General features: G+C 41.5%; 1 protein-coding gene across 2 annotated transcripts in view; it reads right to left on the bottom strand.

The window, feature by feature from the left end:
* Positions 1-23754, bottom strand: part of NEGR1 (neuronal growth regulator 1) — a 598170-nt gene that overhangs the window by 142463 nt on the left and 431953 nt on the right. For both annotated transcript variants that reach the window (XM_077824070.1, XM_077824072.1), the window contains exon 4: positions 21776-21907. In XM_077824070.1, the coding sequence (XP_077680196.1) occupies positions 21776-21907 (132 nt within the window). The remainder of the gene's footprint in view (positions 1-21775; positions 21908-23754) is intronic.

Genomic DNA, 23754 nt, shown 5'->3' with positions numbered 1-23754 from the left:
GACAGCAATAATGTCCAAGGGCAAAAGGTAAAATAGTTTGTACCTTGGGGAAGTTTTAACCTAAGCTGGTAAAAATAAGCTTAGGGGGTTTTCATGCAGGTCCCCACATCTGTACCCTAGAGTTCAGAATGGGGAAGGAACCTTGAAACCTGTATTCACACCCTATACACCACTGTACAAAATACGCCAGGTAAGGTATCATTTGAAAACTAATAATTCACTGGTCAGTAATATCATGGTGAAATGTATATACAAAATGTGTATTAAGAGTTATGAACATAAACTGAAATTATGACTCAGTGTGTTTACCAGACAGGTTTGGGGAGTGGGTAAACTGGTTTATCAAAGACAATGGAAACCTCTAGCCACATGTCAAAGTTGATGGGCACTCAGTCTTTGACAGCAAAAGGGGGCAGAGCAAAGTGATCAGCATTTTAGCAAACAACCACACAGAACCTCTTTCACCAGGAGACTCCATGCCTTCTTCCTCACAACAGGAAGTAACTTTATCTAGGGATAACTGTCAGAAAAATGCATTCCAAAGGATTACTGGAGTATAAAAGTGGGGGGCAAAAACACCCAATCACCTCTCTTTCTCTCAGTCTCTTTCACCTAAGAAAACAAAGGACCCAGCCATGTGGTTATGTGAGAGATCCTGACCTGAAAATTTGGTCATCAGTGTTGCTCGGAACCTGTGGTAAGAATTTTACCTTGAACCATGTCTAGTTTAAGTTGCAGCTAATGGAAAGTATTGTATCTTTATTTCTCTTGTAACCATTTCTGACTATATTACCTATACTCACAATAAATAAACTTGTTTTAGTTATTGTTTATTTATTTTTTAACTCAAAACTAATCCAGTGTTGTATTAAAACTGAACTGTTTGGGTAACTCCAGTTAAAATAGTATATTGACCCCTTACAGGCACAACAGACTTTTAATATCTGAACTGCCAGGAGAGAGATGGACAATGCAAGACACATTTTTTGGGGGAAAATTCAGGACTGGGAATGTGTTGGGATCACCCTGAGGGTAGTAACCAAGGCTGCTGGAAGCCAGCGTGGGGCTGGTGCGTTGCCGACAGGCTGCTGGGATAAGAGTTGCTAGACCAGAGTTGTAACTATACACAGACACTCACACTGTGACCTGCATGCTATTTGGCTGTTTGTGAGCAGTCCATATTGGGAGCTACAAGAGCAAACCATTGAGAGGCACCCAAAATTGCAGGGTAAGTGATGACACCACCCCACACTGGTATGGATTGCACCCTGAGAATTTGAGAGTTTACTGCCCCTTGCACTACAGATACCCTTATAAGCTGGTACCAAGGCAAGTGCTAGAAACTGTTTTAGGATTCTACAAAAGGTCCATGGGAGTTTAGTGAGTGTATCAGAGTTTAAGACTCAGTTTTCTGAAACTCATCAACATATAATAGAACAACCTTCTGTGTACTTGAGCAGATTACATCCATTAGCCCACAATATTCTTGAGTTTAAGGGAGTAAAAAAATACAGAATTAGATTCACATACAAGATCAGTTTTTACGAAGTTGTTGACAAGTAGCATTGCTAATCATGCTCAAGATCAAGGATGTTAATTCAGATGGCCAACAGAGAAACATTTTCTGTGCAGAATTCTTTTTGAAGTTAGTTCTATCAAGGAGGAGCATTCTAAATCAGAAAAGAAATGGGATATGTAGCGGATATCCATGGATTTGCAGGGCACTACAAATGAAAAGCCAAGAACCAGAGCTGCCTGCTAGAGTATGTGGGTGAAGAGGCCAACCAGAAAATAATCATGTAGGCCAATGGAGTACAAATTAAATTTTAGAATGATAATCCTGGAGAATAGTTAGCAGTGTGAGCTACAAGATTTACAAAGGTTCTGCCTTGTGATGAGGACAGCATGCTGCAAAAGTTTCAAACTCTCCAAGTCCATGGCCTGGAAGATCAAGCACCCAAGATTCTATTTCCATTGACAGGAAAGGTTTACAGTGATGTGGTAAGTATATAGCACATGTGATTCTGGCATCAGGTCACAGACCAAATCAGGATGAGGAGATGGATGAGAAATGAAAGACCCATCTATATTTGCAAGAATGATTTCTCCTGTCAGATGGGGTTTTGTACAAGAAGGTCCAGAGGAAAAGAGAAGAGTTGGGACAGCTAGTGATTCCCTACAGTCAGAGACTGAGAATTAGAAGGAATCCATGATGAGATGGACCACATGGGAGTAGCAAGTACCTTAGAGCTGGCTGGCAATTAATTTTGTTGTCCTCTAATGCCCTGAACCATAGATGGGAAAAATGTGAAATTGTGTTTTGTGAAAGTACTTTGCATACACATGTTTTTGGTTTGAATATCTTTTTCTGAACAGTTATTTCAAGTCATAACTGCAATTCTATGTGGATGGGGGAAAGAAATCATGAAAATGTGGTATAGATAGATCTCACTCAAAAAAAAAAAAGTACAATACACTGAGAATATCAGCAACTCCTTTTCACTTCTGTCAGAGCTATAGATATGTGGTTTCATGTCCATAGGTGCTCATGATCAGGGTTATTTATCACACATACAACACATACTGGCTAAACTGGACTCCATTGCTTTTCCTGTCGGTTGTATTAGAAGTTACAGGAAACAGAAAAAGTTGATACATTGTTGTGACTAATGTTCTAATGTGCACCAGTGTCTAATAAAGTCTGCAGAACATCAGAGACAGATCTGTGAAGTAGCCTTTTGGAAGCTTTTATACATATTGTTCACTTTTGAGAAATTATTTTTTGTTGCATCATAGAATCATAGAATATCAGGGTTAGAAGGGACCTCAGGAGGTCATCTAGTCCAACCCCCTGCTCAAAGCAGGACCAATCCCCAACTAAATCATCCCAGCCAGGGCTTTGTCAAGCCTGACCTTAAAAATATCTAAGGAAGGAGATTCCGCCATCTCCCTAGGTAATGCATTCCAGTGTTTCACCACCCTCCTAGTGAAAAAGTTTTTCCTAATAGCCAACCTAAACCTCCCCCACCGTAACTTGAGACCATTACTCCTTGCTGTGTCATCAGCTACCACTGAGAACAGTCTAGAGCCATCCTCTTTGGAACCCCGTTTCAGGTAGTTGAAAGCAGTTATCAGATCCCCCCTCATTCTTCTCTTCCGTAGACTAAACAATCCCAGTTCTCTCAGCCTCTCCTCATAACTCATGTGTTCCAGTCCCCTAATCATTTTTGTTGCCCTCCACTGGACGTTTTCCAATTTTTCCACATCCTTCTTGTAGTGTGGGGCCCCAAACTGGACACAGTACTCCAGATGAGGCCTCACTAATGTCAAATAGAGGGGAACGATCACGTCCCTCGATCTGCTGGCAATGCCCCTACGTATACATCCCAAAATGCCATTGGCCTTCTTGGCAACAAGGGCACACTGTTGACTCATAGGCAGCTTCTCGTCCACTGTAACCCCTAGGTCCTTTTCTTCAGAACTGCTGCCGAGCCATTCGGTCCCTAGTCTGTAGCGGTGCATGGGGTTCTTCCATCCTAAGTGCAGGACTCTGGACTTGTCCTTGTTGAACCTCATCAGATTTCTTTTGGCCCAATCCTCTAATTTGTCTAGATCCCTCTGTATCCTATCCCTACCCTCCAGCGTATCTACCTCTCCTCCCAGTTTAGTGTCATCTGCAAAGTTGCTGAGGCTGCAATCCACACCATCCTCCAGATCATTTATGACGATATTGAACAAAACCGGCCCGAGGACCGACCCTTGGGGCACTCCACTTGATCCCGGCTGCCAACTAGACATGAAGCCATTGATCACTACCCGTTGAGCCCGACAATCTAGCCAACTTTCTATCCACCTTATAGTCCAAAATTAAGCATTTAGTTAATGAAATCCAAGTGGGTGATTTGTAATTCTTTAATATGAAATGTGAATAGACTTGGAAAGATTAGATTTTTATTCGCAAATGTTAGCAAATGTTGATTTCATTGTACACACACACACACACACAAACAAAAATATTTTCATAGATAACAGAAACTTACAAACAGGCAAAGTAAGAAAAATGCTGCTTGAGCGTTTCATTTAAGGATATTTACTTTAGTATATTTTGATATGTGATATTGACAATTTGTGTTTTAATAGTTATAAAGCTTTAACTTTTTCAATCTCTGCATTTATGGACATTAAATAATGACTGTCTAGTGTCCCTATTGCCTGCCACTTCACCCCATAATTCTGCACAACTATGAACATTTAAATTGCTAAAAATGTTTAAAAATCAATATCGATTTTATAAAGGATAAAAATTTAATTTTGCCAAGCGTCAATATGAACAACAGTTCTAAAGTAACACACCTTCTAAAAGAGTAAGGACAGTGAGAAATGTCTAGACAGTAAGAGGCACAACAAACAGTACAGTATAATTTCCTCCACAGTAGTTTTAAGGTTACAGATATAATTAGGTTAGAGTGACTTGTACAGTATATCTGATTTCAAAGTAAAATTAGAGCATTATGGATAATATTATGCAAACTGCCATAGCAACAGTGAGGCAGACTTCTAAGACATGCTAATGAGTTAAGCTGTTCTGCAAAAACCTAAACTATCTAAGAAAAAACAAACATTTAAAATAAAATTCACACAGGCGATTAAGGACCCTATCCTGTTCCTATGCAAAACCATGCAAATCTCTCATTGATTTAAAAAAAAGTGGCAGCAGAATCAAATCCTTAGTGAACCATTATATCAGAAATAAAACAGAAAATTAAATGACAGTGTCTACATATTTTTGTTTTCTTTAATTAACTTCTTAGCATTAGGGAAGCAAAACATTACATTGGATTTTACAGTGGTAAGAATCACAGCAGAGATGGAAAAGACTAATAGGTTGATGAAGTCCATCCCCTGGGCATAATATTGTCTATTCATTTCAATTTGCCTTTAAAAATAGTACAAAATGTACATAAGCAACAAATCAAATTGGAAATTATACATGTAGAAATCAACCAAAACAGTCACTATTAGAGCAGATTGAATATTAGAATAATATTTATGTAAATTCTTGATCAAAACTTTAAATGCATTCACTTTTGTTGTGTTCATGTCCCTTGTGTTTGTTTTTCTATGAATATTTAGCAAATCTCCTACTTGTCATGAAAAGGAAATGTTAAGCTTAAATATTCTAATATTTGGCAAGAGTAAATTCTGAATGACTTAGGTGAAAATTCCAGCTGCTGGTTAGTTGTATAAGTCATCCAATCAGAGAAGAGAAACAATACCACATGACTTATGCAACTAACAAACAGCACCAATTTGCTTAGCTTACGCTGTGCAGGCTCCTCACATTGAAAAGCCCAACAGAGGAGTACGTTGCAGTACTGAAAAGTAGTTGCAAACTCTCCTCTCTTATTAATGGGGAACGACAATGGTAAACCGTTGCTGGCTGGGAAGGGGACATTGTCTGAAGATGTGCAACTCAGAACATCCCCTTAAGCAATCAGTACCAGCAGAACTCCTTTGGAGCACTGGTCAAAAACTAAAGGATAAAAGTGGGCAAAAGCCAGGGGGAAAGAGTAGGTAGCAGGTCCATAAGTTCCCTCCCTTATGTTAAATACCTTCCAGGGATCAGGAGGCTAAATTGGTGCAGGGAAGTGTAATTTACACCACCCTGCCCCAACACCAGTGAATCTAGCGCTTGGTCTGTAGCACAAGACCAATAAGAGCTACATTTAAATTAACAATCTTATCCTTTATTTTCAGTTTAATAGCTGCATTTTCTTTTAGAAGGCTAGTGGACTCTTACTTGGTGAAATCCACATGGTCTAGCTTGAAGCAAACTGTTTATTTTACAGCTACAGCAGAACAGACCTTTAGTATAATTTACAAGAGGCAGCTAAAAACAGAAATTCTGCAATGCAAGTCCATTTAAAAGTTCTCATTTGCTATTCATTAATTTAGGGAATTGACAATTTTACATAAATTAAAATAAAAGCTTGCTTCATGGTGCATGTGTCTCATTCTTCATCTTCTCAGCATGACCTCAGTGCTTCTAGGGATTCCAGCATTTAGCAACTGCTTCTATTTTTTTTTTTTAAGTATTTCATTTATAAAACAGACAAGAGCTAGTGAAGCTGCAGTAATGTATGTATAACTACAGACCAGCTTTCAGAATACATATTAAAATCTTGTTAATCCAAGATTCTAGTTGTTCCAAAAGGGGGCTCAAGATTATCATCTGTAAATCAGTATTTGCCTTATAAAATGTAATGGATAATGCGAATAAGATTTACTGGTAAAGTGAAATTGGATTATATCTTATCTATTTTAGCTCAATTTGGAAATGTATTCCTTACTTGGAAACTACCATCACCACACTACGTGATGCTAAGATCTCATTACACTTTCTTCACTGAGCACATGCAAAAAAGTCATGAATTCTGTGACCATCATTTCTAAAGAGAGCACGAGAGACACACATATATTAAAGAGAAAAATAATTTATGCAATACACCACTGCAAAGAAAAAAAGGTTACAAAGTTATAATATTTACGGTACAAGGGCAGACAGCAAATTGCTGTTTATGTCTGGTTGTATGTAATCCAGCCTGGAAACTTTAGAATCAAAAACTAATTGAAACCACATAATTTTCTTGTACATATTTGGAAGACTGAGCATCTATTATATGCAGTGAATATCCATATTCAAAAATATGCCTGTTTCCTACGCAGCATAGCTATTCAGGGTTCACTGCAACCATATATTACAGGGCATAGTAAAAACCTGATTTATTCAACAAATACTGGATCTGCAGTAAATAGTGTAAACTTTTAATTAATAGGAAAATATTAACTACTTCTTTTGACTATATATTTTTTACATTAAACTGTTCATGATAATCATGACACTATATGGCCAAAGGTGGAAAAAACACACTAAAGTTGTGATGCAAGAGGATATGCAAGGAGAATACAGAGATGGAATAAAGATCACTTGAACCTTAAATCAATCCAGTGTACATCAGCAGATCAGAAGAGCTTAGAAGGGAAAATGCAAAGCCAAACAGAGGATTCAAGAGGCTGCGTTACTTCTAAAAAGAGCATGCACCTATTGCATACCTTGTCCCAGAGAAATCAAGTAAAAATCTTGTGAGATATAAAGGCTAAAATTGGGTCATTTGTCCCTAGAGTACTATTTGGTATTCTGGCCACACAGTAAAGATCTGTTGAGGAGCTGAACTGGAAGGTAAATAATACAGCCAAATTAAAAACCCACGAGAATTAGGTAGAAGATTAGCAGAACACATCATGTACCAGAAACACAGCCACAGCAAAGTATAAGGATGGGCAGATGAGCAGAATAGAAGTGGAGGTACCAGTGAGCCAACAAAGGATGAATTTTATCAATAGGGTTAACAGAACCAGACATCCTCCAATACCAAACGTAGATTAGGAAAATTACTGTGTTTTTTCCCAAACACAAACCCTTCCTTTACTGATAACTGCAGTATGCTGCCCCCTCAAATATTTCCCTCTACTCCATCCTGTCCTTCCACCCCGAGCTGTGCTCTTAATGCTCATCTGGTTTTTAAAGAACTAAGTGATGCTAAACCACCTTAAGTTACACTTTCATCATATAATCATTGCTTTGTATGGCATGGAGTTCACTATGTGTCTTGCTAGAGTTGCTGTTGGTTGCATTTTCCTGACTGAAAAATCAAGGTTTGTACATATATCCTTGCCCATCTATCCACATTTATACCTACTTTAATTACAATTGTAGAATCAAGGCCATTGGAACAGAGTGCATACTGTTATGCTTCTGCTAATCTGAAGTAACGCCTCTGAAGCCAATGGAGTTACTCCCAAATTACTACAGTGTAACTGACATCAGAATCCAATCCAATATGTCCAAAGGCACTGGAGTGGTAAATGCTAATATAATTTCCAGATCACTGAGCCAAGTGACTATGATATTTTTGCCAGTTGGTCTCTCTCCTCTTGTTAATACAGCAGTTTACTCCAAAACATTCTTTTCATCTAGTGGAAAAGGCAATAAAGTTTATTCTCCAATATCAGACAGAACTTGGGTGCACAAGTGACACTACACTGGGATCTAAGGGGCAGGATTCGACAGACAATATACTGTACTATGAGGGTCTCTTGCCATACTATATATGAGAATTTTTCAATAGTAGAAAGGATACAAAGAAGAGGAAGGCAGGCTTTTATCTTCATTTGTTCACTTTTCTAACAAAAGTGAATATTTTATTCAGTGTATATTTGGAAAAAAGAAAAGAAAAAAGGAGACTGAAGAACACACCATTAAGAACAATCCTACACTGGCCTGGGGTGGGTAAGATGATCAGAAGGCTTTTCCATCTTTAATTTCTATGATTCTTTTGTTAAAAACCTTACAGATTTAATTTTTAATACATATTTAATGTAATTATTTTCACATAAAAATAAGAAACTGGTCTTAATATAGTGGTGTTCAGTCTCTAAGAGCTGAAGAGCCATTACATCATTAAATGACTGCAGAAATCCACAAACTGATTACAGAAATGAAGACCTGACATTCCACTGTGTTGACCATGCAACTGAAACTCCATTCAGGGCTAGATTATAAACCAGGCTACCCAGCTAGTACTGATGCCTAGAGAAGGAATCCATGTGACCAGGTGTAGTAAACCTTTCTGGGCAAGCATTGCACACTCAAAGGAATTGTGATATTCTGCTTCCAGCTGCAGGCGTCTCTGAGGCCAATATGAGAGCCTAGGGAACAGTATGCAAATACAGGCAAATAAACGTCTTGCACAGATTGTGATGCAGCCCTGAGTAGTATGGGGTGTGCAGGTCTGAGCATTCTCTATACAACCAGCCTAGCTGATGTACCTTATCCATCAGGCAGGCATTTAAACTGGGGTAAGGAGCAGACAGTGTTGGACATAATCTTTTTGCTATGAGCTGCATCCACCCATGTCTCAGTTCAGCATCTGATACTTCTGACAGAACTGATGGTGTCAGCTAGCATGAGGTGGAATGGTGATGCCCTTGCAACGGACAGTGTGACCCAACTGGAACACCACCAGTGGGATTATGTTACAAATCATCTCAGCATGCTGTTGTGGGTGGCTATTCAGCAATGCTCTGAGAATGTAAAAACATAGTTCGAAACTCTGCACTACTTCACAGGAATGTGACTGGCCATTCCCACATTTCTTGTAGGGAATGTGCTATGAAAGGTCACGTGAAAAGGCTACTCTGTTCTCTGGCTGGAACCACGTGTACACTGACCGACACAGTGCAATGATAAACATGTATTGTAATTTCACAATCTAGCCCTCGGTGGTTAAGTGGTTCTTCACTTAATGCTAGCAGGCATGGTGTGCAATCCCTGTGTAAACCCTCCTGGTTGCTGACACAGTTAGTGAGAAGGCCTCTCTTTGTGAGAGGGGAAAGGGTGGTTCTTCTAGCTGCTGGTGTGTGGGGCATGGTTTTGTAAAATGCTTGTACAGTGTGCCTGGGCCACAGAAGATTACTATCATCAGCTAGTGGAGTTACTCTTTTCTATTCAGTGCTAGAGGTCTGTGCTTTATGGTTGTAAAATATCTAAGGTTAAGTCCATATGGGGATGTTGGACAATGTTGCCGAAGCATGGGGCTTTAAATCCTGTGGACCTCAAGAGAAGTTTCCCCAGAGAGGTGGAATATGTAACATGTTTTCACAATATGTGTTGTGTCCCTAGCTAGTGGTTAGTTCATAGAGAGACTAACAATCTATTACCGCTACCAGGTTACTGCTGTAGCTCAAGAGGCACAGAGATCTGTGCTTTGTAGATGTACGTGCTAGGTTCAAACCCCACTGTCAACCCATGCCAGGGTTGTCGCACTATCTCCCATGTATCTAGCAGTTTAGGGAATATTCCTAAACTCTGTGCTTTCCTCACTTCATGGACCTCATGCAGTGAACAGAACACAGATTAGGCCCATATAGTCAATGAGAGCCTGATGGAAGACACCTCACTGCGAAATATTTTTTACTCTTTGAGTGGTAATTAGGCTGATTACGGGCCAGATTCTCAGCCCTGGTTAAGTCAGGGCACAAAGGGAATTTAAAGCTGCTATAAATGGACAGCTGGAGAGTCCTCTCTGTAGCGGAATCCAGCAGTGGTATAAAGCTTGCACACCAGTTTCCCCTGCTGTGAATGAGGAATTCAGGAGCAGACATGAGAGCTGAGAGAAGACCAAATGGAGGTGTAAAAGGTGGGCTTAGAGGATTTTGTACTCTAATGCCCTTGAGTGGAACAATCCTTTATGCTATAGCTAGCATGACCCCCAGGCAGCCCCAGGACTCAGCTCACACTCAGAACAATTGAGAATTAAGTGCTTAGTATTTCAGTATTCTCTACCCAACTGTAATTTTACATTTAAAATTCAATGTGAATGAAATATACACAACAGTTTGATCACTACAGGGTGCTTATGCTTTTCTAATGTAAGTGAGTTTTATCTTGAAATGCTCCTGAATATAATAAGTCATTCTTCTGCCTAGTCAGACTGAATAAGTGTTGTGGTATGGAACAGATGTTGGGAGTGTTTCTGCATTTAGTTCAGCTGGCTAGTGGACAAGTTGCATACTGAGACCAACAAAAATGTATAACAATTAGCTGACTTTTACAAGTTTTTCATATGCACAAGCTGTTTCATCTTGTACCTGAATCTTGGTTTTGCCATTTCTTCAGAAAAAATTATCGAAGGGATAACATATTCAGCATGGGCCCTATGCAGACCCAAGAAGCCTATAGCAAAGTTAAGGGGAAGCAGAGTTTGAAGATTCCCTTTCCCCTGTAATAAAAGTTGTATTTTGTTATACAGAGACTCAGGTCATGTCTACACTACAAAGTTAAGTAGACTTCATGTAAATCAACATTAAGCCTCTGATTTAAGCAAGTCGATCTTGCATGTCCACACTACACTCCTTGTGTCAGCGGAGTGCATCCTTACCAGCAGAGTTTGCATTGACACATGGGGCGCTGCACTGTGGGTAGCTAGCTATCCCACAGTGCACAAACCTGAGTGGAATTTTGGGTTGGGCTTGCAACGTCTTATGGGACCAAAACATTGGTATGAGTTGTTATGGGAACATGGCATTAGCCTCCTATGATGCACTTATGTCCCTCCTTCCCTGAAATCAACGGCAAACAAATCAAGCCTTTCTCGCAAGCCTGGATTACCTGTGCAGACACCACAGCACAATAAGCATGGACCCCGCCCAGCTGTACACTGTTGTTGTGAGCATTACAAACACCTCATGCCTTATCCTGAAGTATTTACACAGCTGATACAGGAGCCACTGCACAGAACAATGTGATGCCATGCAAGCAGCCCTGCTGGAGGACACAGAGCAGAGCAATTTGCAGTTGTTGGCGACAGTCACGCATCACCTTGACATGGTTGAGTGCTGTTTCTGGGCCCAGGAAACAAGCACTGACTGGGACTGCGTTGTTATACAGCTATGGATGACGAGCAGTGACTGCAGAATTTTCGAATGCATAAGGACGCTTTCCAGGAACTGTGTAAAGAGCTTTCCCGAGCCCTGAAGCGCAACAATACTAAAATGAGAGCTGCTCTGACAGTTGAGAAGTGAGTGGTGACAGCTCTGTGGAAGCTTGCAATGCCAGACTGCTACCTGTCAGTGGGGCATCAATTTGGAGTGAGTAAATCTATCATAGAATCATAGAATATCAGTGTAAGAAAGGACCTCAGGAGGTCATCTAGTCAAACCCCCTGCTCAAAGCAGGACCGATCCCCAATTAAATCATCCCAGCCAGGGCTTTGTCAAGCCTGACTTTAAAAACTTCTAGGGAAGGAGATTCCACCACCTTCCTAGGTAACGCATTCCAGTGTTTCACCACCCTCCTAGTGAAAAAGTTTTTCCTAATAGCCAACCTAAATCTCCCCCACTGCAACTTGAGACCATTACTCCTTGTTCTGTCATCTGCTACCACTGAGAACAGTCTAGAGCCATCCTCTTTGGAACCCCCCTTTCAGGTAGTTGAAAGCAGCTATCAAATCCCCCCTCATTCTTCTCTTCCATAGACTAAACATCCCCAGTTCCCTCAGCCTCTCCTCATAAGTCATGTGTTCCAGTCCCCTAATCATTTTTGTTGCCCTCCGCTGGACTCTTTCCAATTTTTCCACATCCTTCTTGTAGTGTGGGGCCCAAAACTGGACACAGTACTCCAGATGAGGCCTCACCAGTGTCGAATAGAGGGGAATGATCACGTTCCTCGATCTGCTGGCAATGCCCCTACTTATACATCCCAAAATGCCATTGGCCTTCTTGGCAACAAGGGCACATTGTTGACTCACATCCAGCTTCTCGTCCACTGTAACCCCTAGGTCCTTTTCTTCAGAACTGCTGCCGAGCCATTCGGTCCCTAATCTGTAGCGGTGCATTGGATTCTTCCGTCCTAATTGCAGGACTCTGCACTTGTTCTTGTTGAACCTCATCAGATTTCTTTTGGCCCAATCCTCCAATTTGTCTAGGTCCCTCTGTATCCTATCCCTACCCTCCAGCGTATTTACCTCTCCTCCCAGTTTAGTGTCATCCCAGTTTAGTGTCTATCATGGGATCTGTTGTGATCCAAATTTGCAGGGCCATTAACAGACTTCTTCTAAGAAGGATAGTGACTCTGGGCAACGTGAGAATGTAGTGGATGTTTGTTGCTGCAATGGGGTTCCCTAACTGCGGTGGAGCGATAGACAGAATGCACATCCCTATCTTGGTACCAGACCACCTTGCCAAAGAGTACACAGAACGAAGGGGGTACCTGTCAATGGTGTTGCAAGCGCTGGTGGCTCACAGGGGCCGTTTTACCAACATCAACGCAGGATGGTCAGGAAAGGTGCATGATGTGCACATCTTTAGGAACACAGGTCTGTTCAGAAAGTTGCAAGCAGGGACTTTCTTCCCAGACTGAAAAAAAACACTGGTGATATTGAAATGCCATTTATGATCCTGGGAGACCCAGCCTACTCCTTGCTCCCATGGCTCATGAAGCCATACACAGGCAGCCTGGACAGCAATAAGGACTGGTTCAACCATAGGCTGAACAAGTGCAGAATGGTGGTGGACTGTGCCTTTGGACGTTTAAAAGGTCGCTAAAAGAAAAGGAGTGCTTGTGGCACCTTAGAGACTAACAAATTTATTTGAGCATAAGCTTTCGTGAGCTACAGCTCACTTTATCGGATGCATCCGATGAAGTGAGCTGTAGCTCACGAAAGCTTATGCTCAGATAAATTTGTTAGTCTCTAAGGTGCCACAAGTACTCCTTTTCTTTTTGCGAATACAGACTGACACGGCTGCTTCTCTGAAACCTGTCATTATAAAAGATCGCTGACATTGTTTTCTTACTAGGTTAGACCTCAGTGAAAGCAATATCCCCACTGTTATTGCTGCCTGCTGTGTGCTCCATAATATCTGTGAAACAAAGGGAGAAAAGTTTCTGCTGGGGTGGGAGGTTGAAGCAGATCACCTGGCAGCCAATTTTGAGCAGCCGGACACCATGGCAATACGAAGAGCACATAGATAAGCTTTGCATCTCCGTGAGACTTTGAGAACCAGTTTCAGCAATAAGCCAGAGTAATGTGACACTTATCCATTGTTCCTTACCAAACTGTCCCCTCCATTGCATTTTATCCCCTGTAAATTCTACCCACACTAACCACTAGGTGTTGAATGAATAAAGAGCCTTTTCTCCTCAATCCGTTAAGTTTTATTATGCATACAAACCACACAGAGACAGCAAAGAAAAGTAAGATAACCTGGGGCAAAAGGGCTTATAACACTGTGGGGGGAGAAACAAGGAAAGTTTGCTTACAGATGCACTCCAATAACAATCAAAGGTGTGGGAATGGACACCTTCTAGTCCTTGTACCCTCTCCTTGTGTTGGGTGCAAGGGATATCAAACTCTCCCCCCACACACACACTTCATAGGATGTTTGGGGGAGGAAGATGTAGAACTGGGTGATGATGGAAGCAGGTTCAGCATAGGCTACAGAGGGACTCTAGCGTCAAGCTGCCTTTCTTGAACCTCAACCAGATGCCTCGACATATCTGATTGCTCCTTCATAAGCCGCATCTCTTCCTGCATGGCACACTCTTGTTCCCTGCATGCTCTCCTGTCCTTCCTGTCCAAGTCCAGGTTCTCAGACAGTGTAATCCTCCATGTTCTGAGCTCCATCTTGTCACTCTCGGAGGTGTGCATTAACTCATTGAACATGTCCTCCCGAGTCTTTTTTCCCCATCTTCTAATCTGGGAAAGTCACTGTCCTGGTGTGGAGGATGCACCGACTGACAAGGTTTCAGCTGCAAGGAATGCAAAGCACAAGAGTAGCACTGACAGGGCATATATTGTTTCTGGTGCAAGGTTAATGTCTTTTAAATAAAAAAACACCCCTCAATACACTTCACTGCAAGTCACAATGTAATCACAACCGCTGGCTGTTGCAAGAGTCAGTTTGCTGCTCCAGCCATGGTGAGTAAGGCCCCAGGGCCTGGGCTAGAGGTCTTGTGGAGGACATCCTTGGAATCACAGGTTCAAACTGGAGAAAAGCCCCCTTACCCCTAGCAACCTGGATAGTACTTGAGGACAGGCACCAGTGTAAAGCCCCCCGAATAGTTTGTATTTTACAAAAGCAGCACCGGCTTGTGGAGGGAGACAAACAGGAAGTCGCCACCCTCCCACTTTTTCCCCTCAGTGCTGTTTGCAATACACGGTGATCCCTTCCAACCACAACCATGGCACACTTGGGAACGCCTGGTTGTGAGACCCAGATTTCACCAAACGGCGGGCGGATTACTCGTTGGCGGTTTAAGAGTGAGCATTGAAAACTTTCCCTGTTTCCCCTAGGTGACCCTATGCGATATCACTCTCCTGAGGGTAACAGAGGTGGCAAGGGAGCAGATGCTACAAGCATCTGGGTACAGACCTGGTCGTTATGCTACAATGCTGTGTGCTGCAATGATGCCAGCAGAGTTAATAGTGGAATGGCACAGGAAAGTGTCCTTCCATGGTGGGCAAAATAAGGCAGCCCTTCCCAGAAACCTGCTGCAAAGGATTGCAGAGTACCTCCATGAAACCTTCCTAGAGATCTCCATGGAGGATTCCTGGGCAATCCCCATGCACATAAACAGTCTTTTACTGAGAGCACCCTCTGTGTAGCTGGAGTGGTCACCAATACCCACTACACCTACTTTTTTGTTCAGATTAAACATAAAAAATAATAGCATGTAACCCCTAGAGTTTGATTGGAAATGTGTACTCTCCAGAGGTGTCTTCCCCAGCATCATGCTCCACCACCAACTGGTCCTGTGAAGGGATGGGCTGCAGGGTTAAAAACAGTTCTCGGCTGTTGGGGATCCTCCGCTTGCCTGACTCACATTCTCTTCCTCTTCCTCGTCAACAATGTCCTCCTTGTTGTTGCTTGAGGTTGCCAAGGGCTCCTGGGAGGTATCCAGGGAGCTTTTAGGGGAAGTGGTAGGGTCACCGCTAAGAATCACATGCAGCTCCTCATAGAAGCAGCATGTCTGTGGGGCAGAACCAGAACAACTGTTTGCCTCCCTTGTCTTCTGGTACGTTTGTCTTCTGGTGTAGCCCTTTTCCCTCACGCTCTGCGCAATCTTGGCATAGATGTCAGCATTTCTTCTGCTGGATCGGAGCTCTGCCTGCACAGACTCTTCTCCCCACACAGCAATAAGATCTACCACCTCCTGCGTACTCCATGCTGAAGCGCATTTGCGGCCTTGAGTCTCCATGATCAGCTGTGCTGGCGAGCTCTCCACGCTGATCAAACAGGAAATGAACATTCAAAAGTTTCCGGGGCTTTAACAGGGGAGGAGCTGTTTCCTGTGTACCTGGCTGACATGCAGTGGATTTGAAAGTGCTCTCCAGAGTGGTCACAGCGGAGCACTGTAAGACACCTACTGGAGGCCAATTCATTAAAATTACACAACGCAATGTCTACACTATCCCCATGTCGACCTGTGGATGTCGAAGCAAGAGCTATGCCTCTCACAGAGGTGGAGTACAGAAGTCAACTTTATAGGGCACTTAGGTCGGTAGAAGGGACGCGGTAGTGTAGACACATACATTATTAGATCAACTTAATGTGGCTTATGTCAACCTAAGTTTGTAGCATAGACAAGGCCCCAGTTCTTGCCTCTTAGAAGCACCTCCGGGTGTTGATTAGTTTTCTGAGATCACTAGGTGGGGGCTCCAGCCAGTCCTGTTTGTACTGTTAAGAGAAATCCCTAGATATTGAACCCAGCCCTTGTTGTTGCTGTCTCCACGTGGCAGAAGGTTACATTTTGGGCGCTCCTCCAGGAATCTGGGTGAGTGCCCTCGCAAGCTCAGCTTGAGCAAACCACTGGTTTTGGAAAACACAATCACGATTCAAAAGAACGTAACCATGGGCAAACAACCCCCCCAGAGTACGTTGGGCAGCGTCCTTTGCCTCAGTTTCTGACTAGCAAATATACCTTTAACACGACACTCTCCTTTTCCTCGGCAGCACCCCACTCACGGCTGGTTGTCCTGGGTCAGCAAAGACCCAGAGTTCATTGGTGTGTTACATGGGCTCACCTCGCACCCCAAAAAGGGGACGGGCACCTTGAGCAATGCCTCTATTGCCGCTGCTGCCGGCTCACTGCTGCCGCTGTCTGCTGCTGCCGCTGGCTGCTCGCTGCCACCTCTGGTGCTTTCTCTGCCACCATTCAGCTGTGCCACTGCCATTACCACTGCTGCCACTTTGCTGACCCTGTGTTTTGAGGTTCCAGCTCGTAGCACAGCCCTTAGTGATGAGAACCTCTCCGCTGCTGCCTCAGTCTTTCACTGAAACACTGACCCCACACCAGATCTAAGGTTGAACTCCTGGACCTGCTCCGCACTGATTTCAGCTCCGCTAATCCCTGAACAGAAACAAGGAGTCTCTATGGAGGCCAATCGGCTGTGTCTTTAAACACGGGAAAGAGGAGGATCAAATACTGTCTAGGATTCTTTAGGCACAGTCCGGAGCATCAGGTAAGAACACCTGTCCCCACCCTCTGTCATTTTCACTGTGATTTGGCCTCCCCTCCCACTGTTTAGCAAGTGAGGTTCAGTTTAGGGTGACCCCCCTCCATCAGGGCATGCTAAGTACAGTTCTGCTGCCCTTTAGTCATACAATAAGGATAACAACATTTCATTACCTCTGTATTCAATACCAAAGTGAATTGTAACACAAAATCGGCCAAAATTGATCACTTTGGTAATGCAGTTCTGTCTGCTGAACACCTAGGCAGACTAGGTGTGTCCACGCAAATACAGTCTGCTCCTGAAGTCTTTTCCCCCAGTTCATTACTAGATGTCAGGGGCGAGCTCATTCAGACCCTGCTTACATAAGCAAACACTGTCTAAAGAAGAGGGACAAGGTCCAACTGGCATGCCAACCCAGCTCTTGTTGTTGCTGTCTCCACGTGGCAGAAGGTTACATTCTAAGCGCTCCTCCAGGAAACTGGGTGAGCACCCCTCGCAAGCACATCTTGAGCAAACCATTGATTTTGGAAAACACAATCACGATTCAAAAGAATGTAACCATAAACAAACAACCACCCCAGAGTTAGTCATATGGCTAACATTCTGTAACTGCAAGATATCTTTATACCTCAGAATCTTTCCATCACATTAAAAAACAAAAACAAAATAAATCAAAACACACAGTCACAGTTCACTGGAAGTATATGTCAAAAAACTGACAAAACTTCATTAGCAAAATTAAATGACAGAGTCCCTTCTCAAACTAGCATTATACCCTCCCAAACAAAAACTCTCATGTACACAAACATCCTACACACTCAGACAAAAAACGTGAGTGATTAGACTAGTCGTACACTGTGTCCTGTACATCAGCAATCTTGGACTTGTATTAGGGCTGCCAATTTGGGTTGGACATATTCCTGGAGGTTTCATCACATGACATAATCTTTAATTAAAAATTAATCTTTAATTCCTTGGATAGCTCAGCATGGAAAGAGTTCCTCACTGAAGAATACCCTCCCTCAACCTGGGGAGCCAGATGTTTCCCTCATACCTTGTCCCCTTCTTCTCCAGTACAACAATAGCAGGAGGGATAGCAAAAGTTTCCCCTGCTCTTTCCATTTCTTCATCCTAGAGAATCACAAGAGGCCAGGTAGCTCTGAAGATCACCTTCTTTCCCCTCTAACCGAGAAAAGGGGTCAGATAATAGGAGAAGAAAGGAGAAATAAGAGAGGAAGACATGGGGAGTCCTGAGGTAAGGGAGACAGATGTGGCTGTGTGTTCAGAGGGAAAGGGAGAGAAAGATAGAGAGGGGGCCACAGGAGACTGAGAGATTCTGATTCTTGTGAGGAGAATAGAAAGACTGTCTTAGAACCAGGGAAGACAGGCTCACAATGTAATTTGCACTCAGGGGTCCAAAGATTCTTTTACTAGAAAGTTCCCAAAATTCTATTATCTAGCTGTGGAAGGGGGCTAAGAATGAATTTGCTGTCTCTCTTTCAAGTCCTATGTTCCAGATTTGCCTTCAGTATATGTGCCATTGGTAATGTCAGAGGGCTGCCTTGAAGTAAAAGGCTGTTTGGAGGCATGGCAAGGGCATGCCTAGTAGAACTGCAGGTCAAAATCCTCTGCAGAGGGGCACACAGGCACTCTGGATGCAACTGAAGTGTGAAGGCTGAAACAACAGACGTGGAGTGACTCTAGTGGTGCTCTGCAGCCGTGGTCAATCTAACTGTCAAACTTCTACAGAGACCACCTGTATAAAGCTGAGCACGGAGGTCAGGATCTAGCCCTAAAATCTTTGCTCCTGGTTATGTAAATATCCCAACTGAAGTTTGGCACATATTGCAGGTTCTCAGTGCTGAAGTTAATTTTCTTCTAAATTACTTGAAACAGGAGAAAATCAATTTGGCTGCTTTGTGGGAAAAATAAAGACAGATTGTTCTAGATGTTTTATTTCATTTTTCTCTAGCAGAAAAAAAGGTTCATACAGAAATAAAAATGGCCAGCACTTAATCCTGGACATAATTTGTTTGTAGCTCTAAATAAAAATTACATTTATATTTTTATATATTTATATTTAAAAGTAGCCAAAGTGTAAAATAATATTCGAAATATTCACTATTAATGGAAGTGTATAAGTGACTAAAAATTAGACTGGAGAAGCTATTAGGGCTCTCAGTATAAGGAACAATGTATTTAACAAGGCTATAACCCCCATCAAGGGGCAAAGTCAAACTGGAGGCATTTGTGTCACTGAGGTCCATGACAGAATAACAGCTTACAGGGATTAAAGTATTTATTATTGAGCACCTCGCTAAAACAACTCTTTCAGCCTCACCCAGCTCCCTTCTTCCCTCCAGGTGTAAAATTCTGTCTTTACCTGAGTGGCTCTTGAAGAGGAGGTGGAAGAAAGAGGAGCGCTGTGAGGAACCAAAGTTTATTTGGCAAAAATGCAATCCTGAAGCTACCAGCAAGGATGGCTGAAAGGGCACCGCTACAATGCTGCCAGGTACTGCTAACAAGGAGAAAGTGTGAATGTGACTAACAGTGACAAGGGGCATAGGCACAAGGGGTCTTGGGGCTGGAGATGCCTCTTAACCAGCAGAATATGTCCCCTTGGGTACATGGGATGTAGGGCAGTGCACCTGCTGAGTATACACCTTGGTGCTCACTTAACTCTGTAAAAGATTCTGGGACACAGGTTGCATGAAAGTCACTGCACAAAATAAGGGCCCCACTCTACAAACCTTATTGATGTGAAGCCAATTAGAATACTGTAATGATAAAGGACCAATATTGTAAGGATTTGCAGTTGTACTGTAATACACTATTTTATAACAAAACACTGAAGAATAACAATGCTGTACACTTACATGTTGTATAAAACTATTATAGTTATCCATAAAAATAACACTAATTTTAGATTTTTAAAACAATTATTTTTACTTTCCAAAATTTGGGGTCCATTCAGCAAAATGTTCATGGAAACAAGGGACACAGGAAATACTGAGTACAGTGTGACAGACTCAGTGTTAGCTTCCTGAAACAGTTCTGCTCATATTATCGTTTTACCAATGTAAACCTGATCTATGTATCAACGTTTCTATGTATTTCAACCCTGGACCTTTCCAAGGCAGAGAGTTTGCCAGTTATGGTCAATTGTACGAAACCCTCTGGTGATTTAGGGATATGTAAAAAAACCTACTAAGGCACTGATTCTGCTTCCCTTACTCTCTCACATCATTGTAAGTACTACTCCATGTGATTAAGTGAGGCAGTATCTTGCCTGTAATGATAAGAATAAAACAATCAACTAAGCCTCTATGGGTAAAAGGCAACTGCATTGATCTACTATATCCCAGCACATAATAGCCTACAGCCATACCATTTCATAAAGTAAACAAGTTCAGGCCTGGTCAGTGTTCTGATAGGATATCTCCAGGGAAAACCCAGGTAATGCATTTAGTAGCATAAGCAATTCTGCCAGCCATACTCCTCTCTCTGAATCATTACAGAATTAATTTCATAGCATGGTGCTAAAAAGCACTGTGCTGTTAGCGACACTAACTTTTGAAGAAGACACAAACCAAAGTCCTTGCAACTTGTAATTATTTAAGATCCCAAGGCAATTTTCAAGAGAAGAGGAGTGTTAATCCTGGTGACCTGGCCAAATTACAATCTGAGTAATTGCATTTAGCCTACCTAAAATTTCCCTTGTAGTTTCACCTGAAGAATTTATTCTCATTTCCTCCCCTTAAAGTTATGTAGTTTTACTAGCATATAATTAGTGTAATATTTCAAATCAAAAGAGTAGTGTAACTGCTCTAAATTGACAGGAGAGAGCTATCCTGTCGCTTAATTACTCCAGCTCCCACAAGCAGTAGCAGGTATGCCAGCAGGAAAAGCTCTCCCTCTGACATAGCACTGTCCACACTGTTGCTCAAGGGGGTGACTAATTCACATCCCTGAGTGACATAATTTATGTTGATTTAAACTGTAGAGTAGCCTTAATCTGAAAGCAAACCACTGACAAAAAAAGCCCACGTAAGAACAGACTTGACAGACTATAAAGAAATCTAACAGCCAGTCTTATGCACTTCCATTGATATCAGTCATCTCTACTAAGATGTTAATGAAATAATTGCATTCTAGCAGAGCTTCTCATGTATTTGTACCAGGGTTATATCATAATAAGACCTTCTATTTAATATACTTCCACTGAGATAGACCAGTCTAAATGATCTCTTCTTCCTACATTACTATACAACTGCGCAAAATTAAACCACAGAACACTGTGGCAAAGGAAAAGAATATAGCCTTCAATGTCCAAATACAGGGATTCCAGTCCTATTAGTAATAATGAGAATTACACAGTTCAATCTCCAGTTTGAAAAAATACCACCACCCCAGAATCTGACTTATGTCCACAAAAGCAACAAATGTGAAATGTTAACCATTACCATCATCCATTTTGCAGAAGGGTTGGAGGACACATAGATAATTTCAACCTTTATTCCACAATGTCTCCCTTTTGTGGGATTAACTTGGACCGCGAGTGTCCAGGATGTTTCGCTACTTTAACAGAAAAGTGCTACTATTTCACCAGCTTGTTGCCACTTTACTACAGTAGTCTGTTTTCTTCTCAGCTGTGTTTTCCTCTCCACTGGATTTAGTGATTAAAAAGTAACAGGACTTACAGTTTACTGTGACTTTTACTTTTTTCACATCTGGGATTGAGACATCATTTTCTGCACTGCATTCATATTCCCCAGCCTGGTCTCTTGTAATTCCATAGATGTCCAGATATTGTCCATTTTCAAATGGTTTTGCTGAAATGAAAAGAGAGCGAGAGAGAATAAATTAGAGAAAGTTTAACCGGAGGTGCATGAAGCATCATTCAGGTATAATAACAAAACTCATGATTTTCTTCTGGATATTCCTGACAAAATTATTCCAAATGACACTGGGCAATTATTACAGCCTTTGTTCTCCTACCTACAGAAAACAATTTTAAGGAAAAGAGAGAAAGTTTAACAAGTGATACTTTAACAACTATTTCCCAGGAAGGGGTATACACATGTTCCTTATAATTTTTTCTTGTATACACATGTTCTTTATAATCTCAACATACATTAGATAAACACTGCAAAATGGGCATATATCTATCAATCTTCTAGCACGGTAGATTAAATTCACCAATATGGTTCCGTATATATTGACTTTTACAAAATATAACATGCTGCTTTGACTGGGAAACTGACACATTTTATATATTTTTATTGGGAAAAAAACATTTTTACTAAAGCTTCTGAATAAAAATATTTTATCAACATAGACATCCATTATATTCTAGAAAAGGAGTACTTGTGGCACATTAGAGACTAACCAATTTATTTGAGCATAAGCTTTCATGAGCTACAGCTCACAAAGCTTATGCTCAAATAAATTGGTTAGTCTCTAAGGTGCCACAAGTACTCCTTTTCTTTTTGCAAACACAGACTAACACGGCTGTTACTCTGAAACCTGTCACTATATTCTAGCTCATCCAGAAATCTGTATACATTATTGTAGATGCCTGCTTTCAAAAATCAAGAACTAATCAAGAATCAAAACAAATAGAAAGATAACTGAGCAATGGAATAGCTAATCTCTCTCTACTAAGGAGTGTTTATATTGTACTAAATTCTTTATTCAATCTTCCCTCAGCCAAACTGCCAGTGAAAAATGGATTTAGTAAGAGCTAAGTCAAAACTGAGCAAAGACATCTGGGTCGGCCCATTGCATAGTAAGCAAAAATGTTATCATAATTAACAGTAATGGCCAGATATTTATTTGATATAAAACAAGTTCAGAAAACAACTCAGGTACGTGTATACATCACTTGTTGTGGAAGCAGTTATGAATGTGTTATTTATTCTGAAGAAGGACAGTTTATGTCTCAAAGGACGAACTAGCTGTCAGGATGCCTGGGCCGAGCTGACAGTACTGCTGCAAACTTAAGCTGTGACCTTGAGTAAGTTGCCACAACTCTCTGAACCTCAATTTCCCCAACACTGCAGAGAAGTGTTGCCAGGTTTATTGTAAGCACTTTGAGATCCTTAGACGGAAAGTTCATTTTTCTGTCCTTTGAGCAGTTCTCAATAGACTAAAGAATAAATAAAATACCTTTAAATTATGCACAAAGTTATAAACATTCACAACAAAAATAAAATAAATTGAAAAATATTAATTAAATCTTACTAAAATGCCCAACAGTGGTTATAATAAATCACATGTTGGAATATACATGCTTAAAAGGGGGGAGGAATTGCTGGAAATTGCTATCCACACTGTGACAACACAGATAAGATTTGGTCAACTGTTAAGAACCCTGCAAACAATGTACAGAGCAATGGTAAAATTTTGAAATAGTTGTATCAGAAATTCACTCCATGCAGAGGATGAGTACAAGGCCTGTTCATTGCTTAAATTCCACTTAACCCTTATTTTGAGGATTTAATTGGTATATAGGCCTCCTGCAGGTTCTCTACACAGGAGTTTCTATACTTATCAAGATGTCACTCACTAACAGGTCCCAGATACTCCAGCTCATTCACAGGGAAAAAATCCCACAGAAAATACCAGTTCCAAAAAGTAGGAATGAAAAAACTGCAATGGAAAAAATATAAATTGAACT

The sequence above is a fragment of the Eretmochelys imbricata genome, chromosome 8 (genome assembly GCF_965152235.1).
Source record: "Eretmochelys imbricata isolate rEreImb1 chromosome 8, rEreImb1.hap1, whole genome shotgun sequence".
NCBI lineage: Eukaryota > Metazoa > Chordata > Testudines > Cheloniidae > Eretmochelys > Eretmochelys imbricata.
Note: the sequence above shows the minus strand (reverse complement) of the source record. Positions and strands in the feature narration are given on the sequence as shown.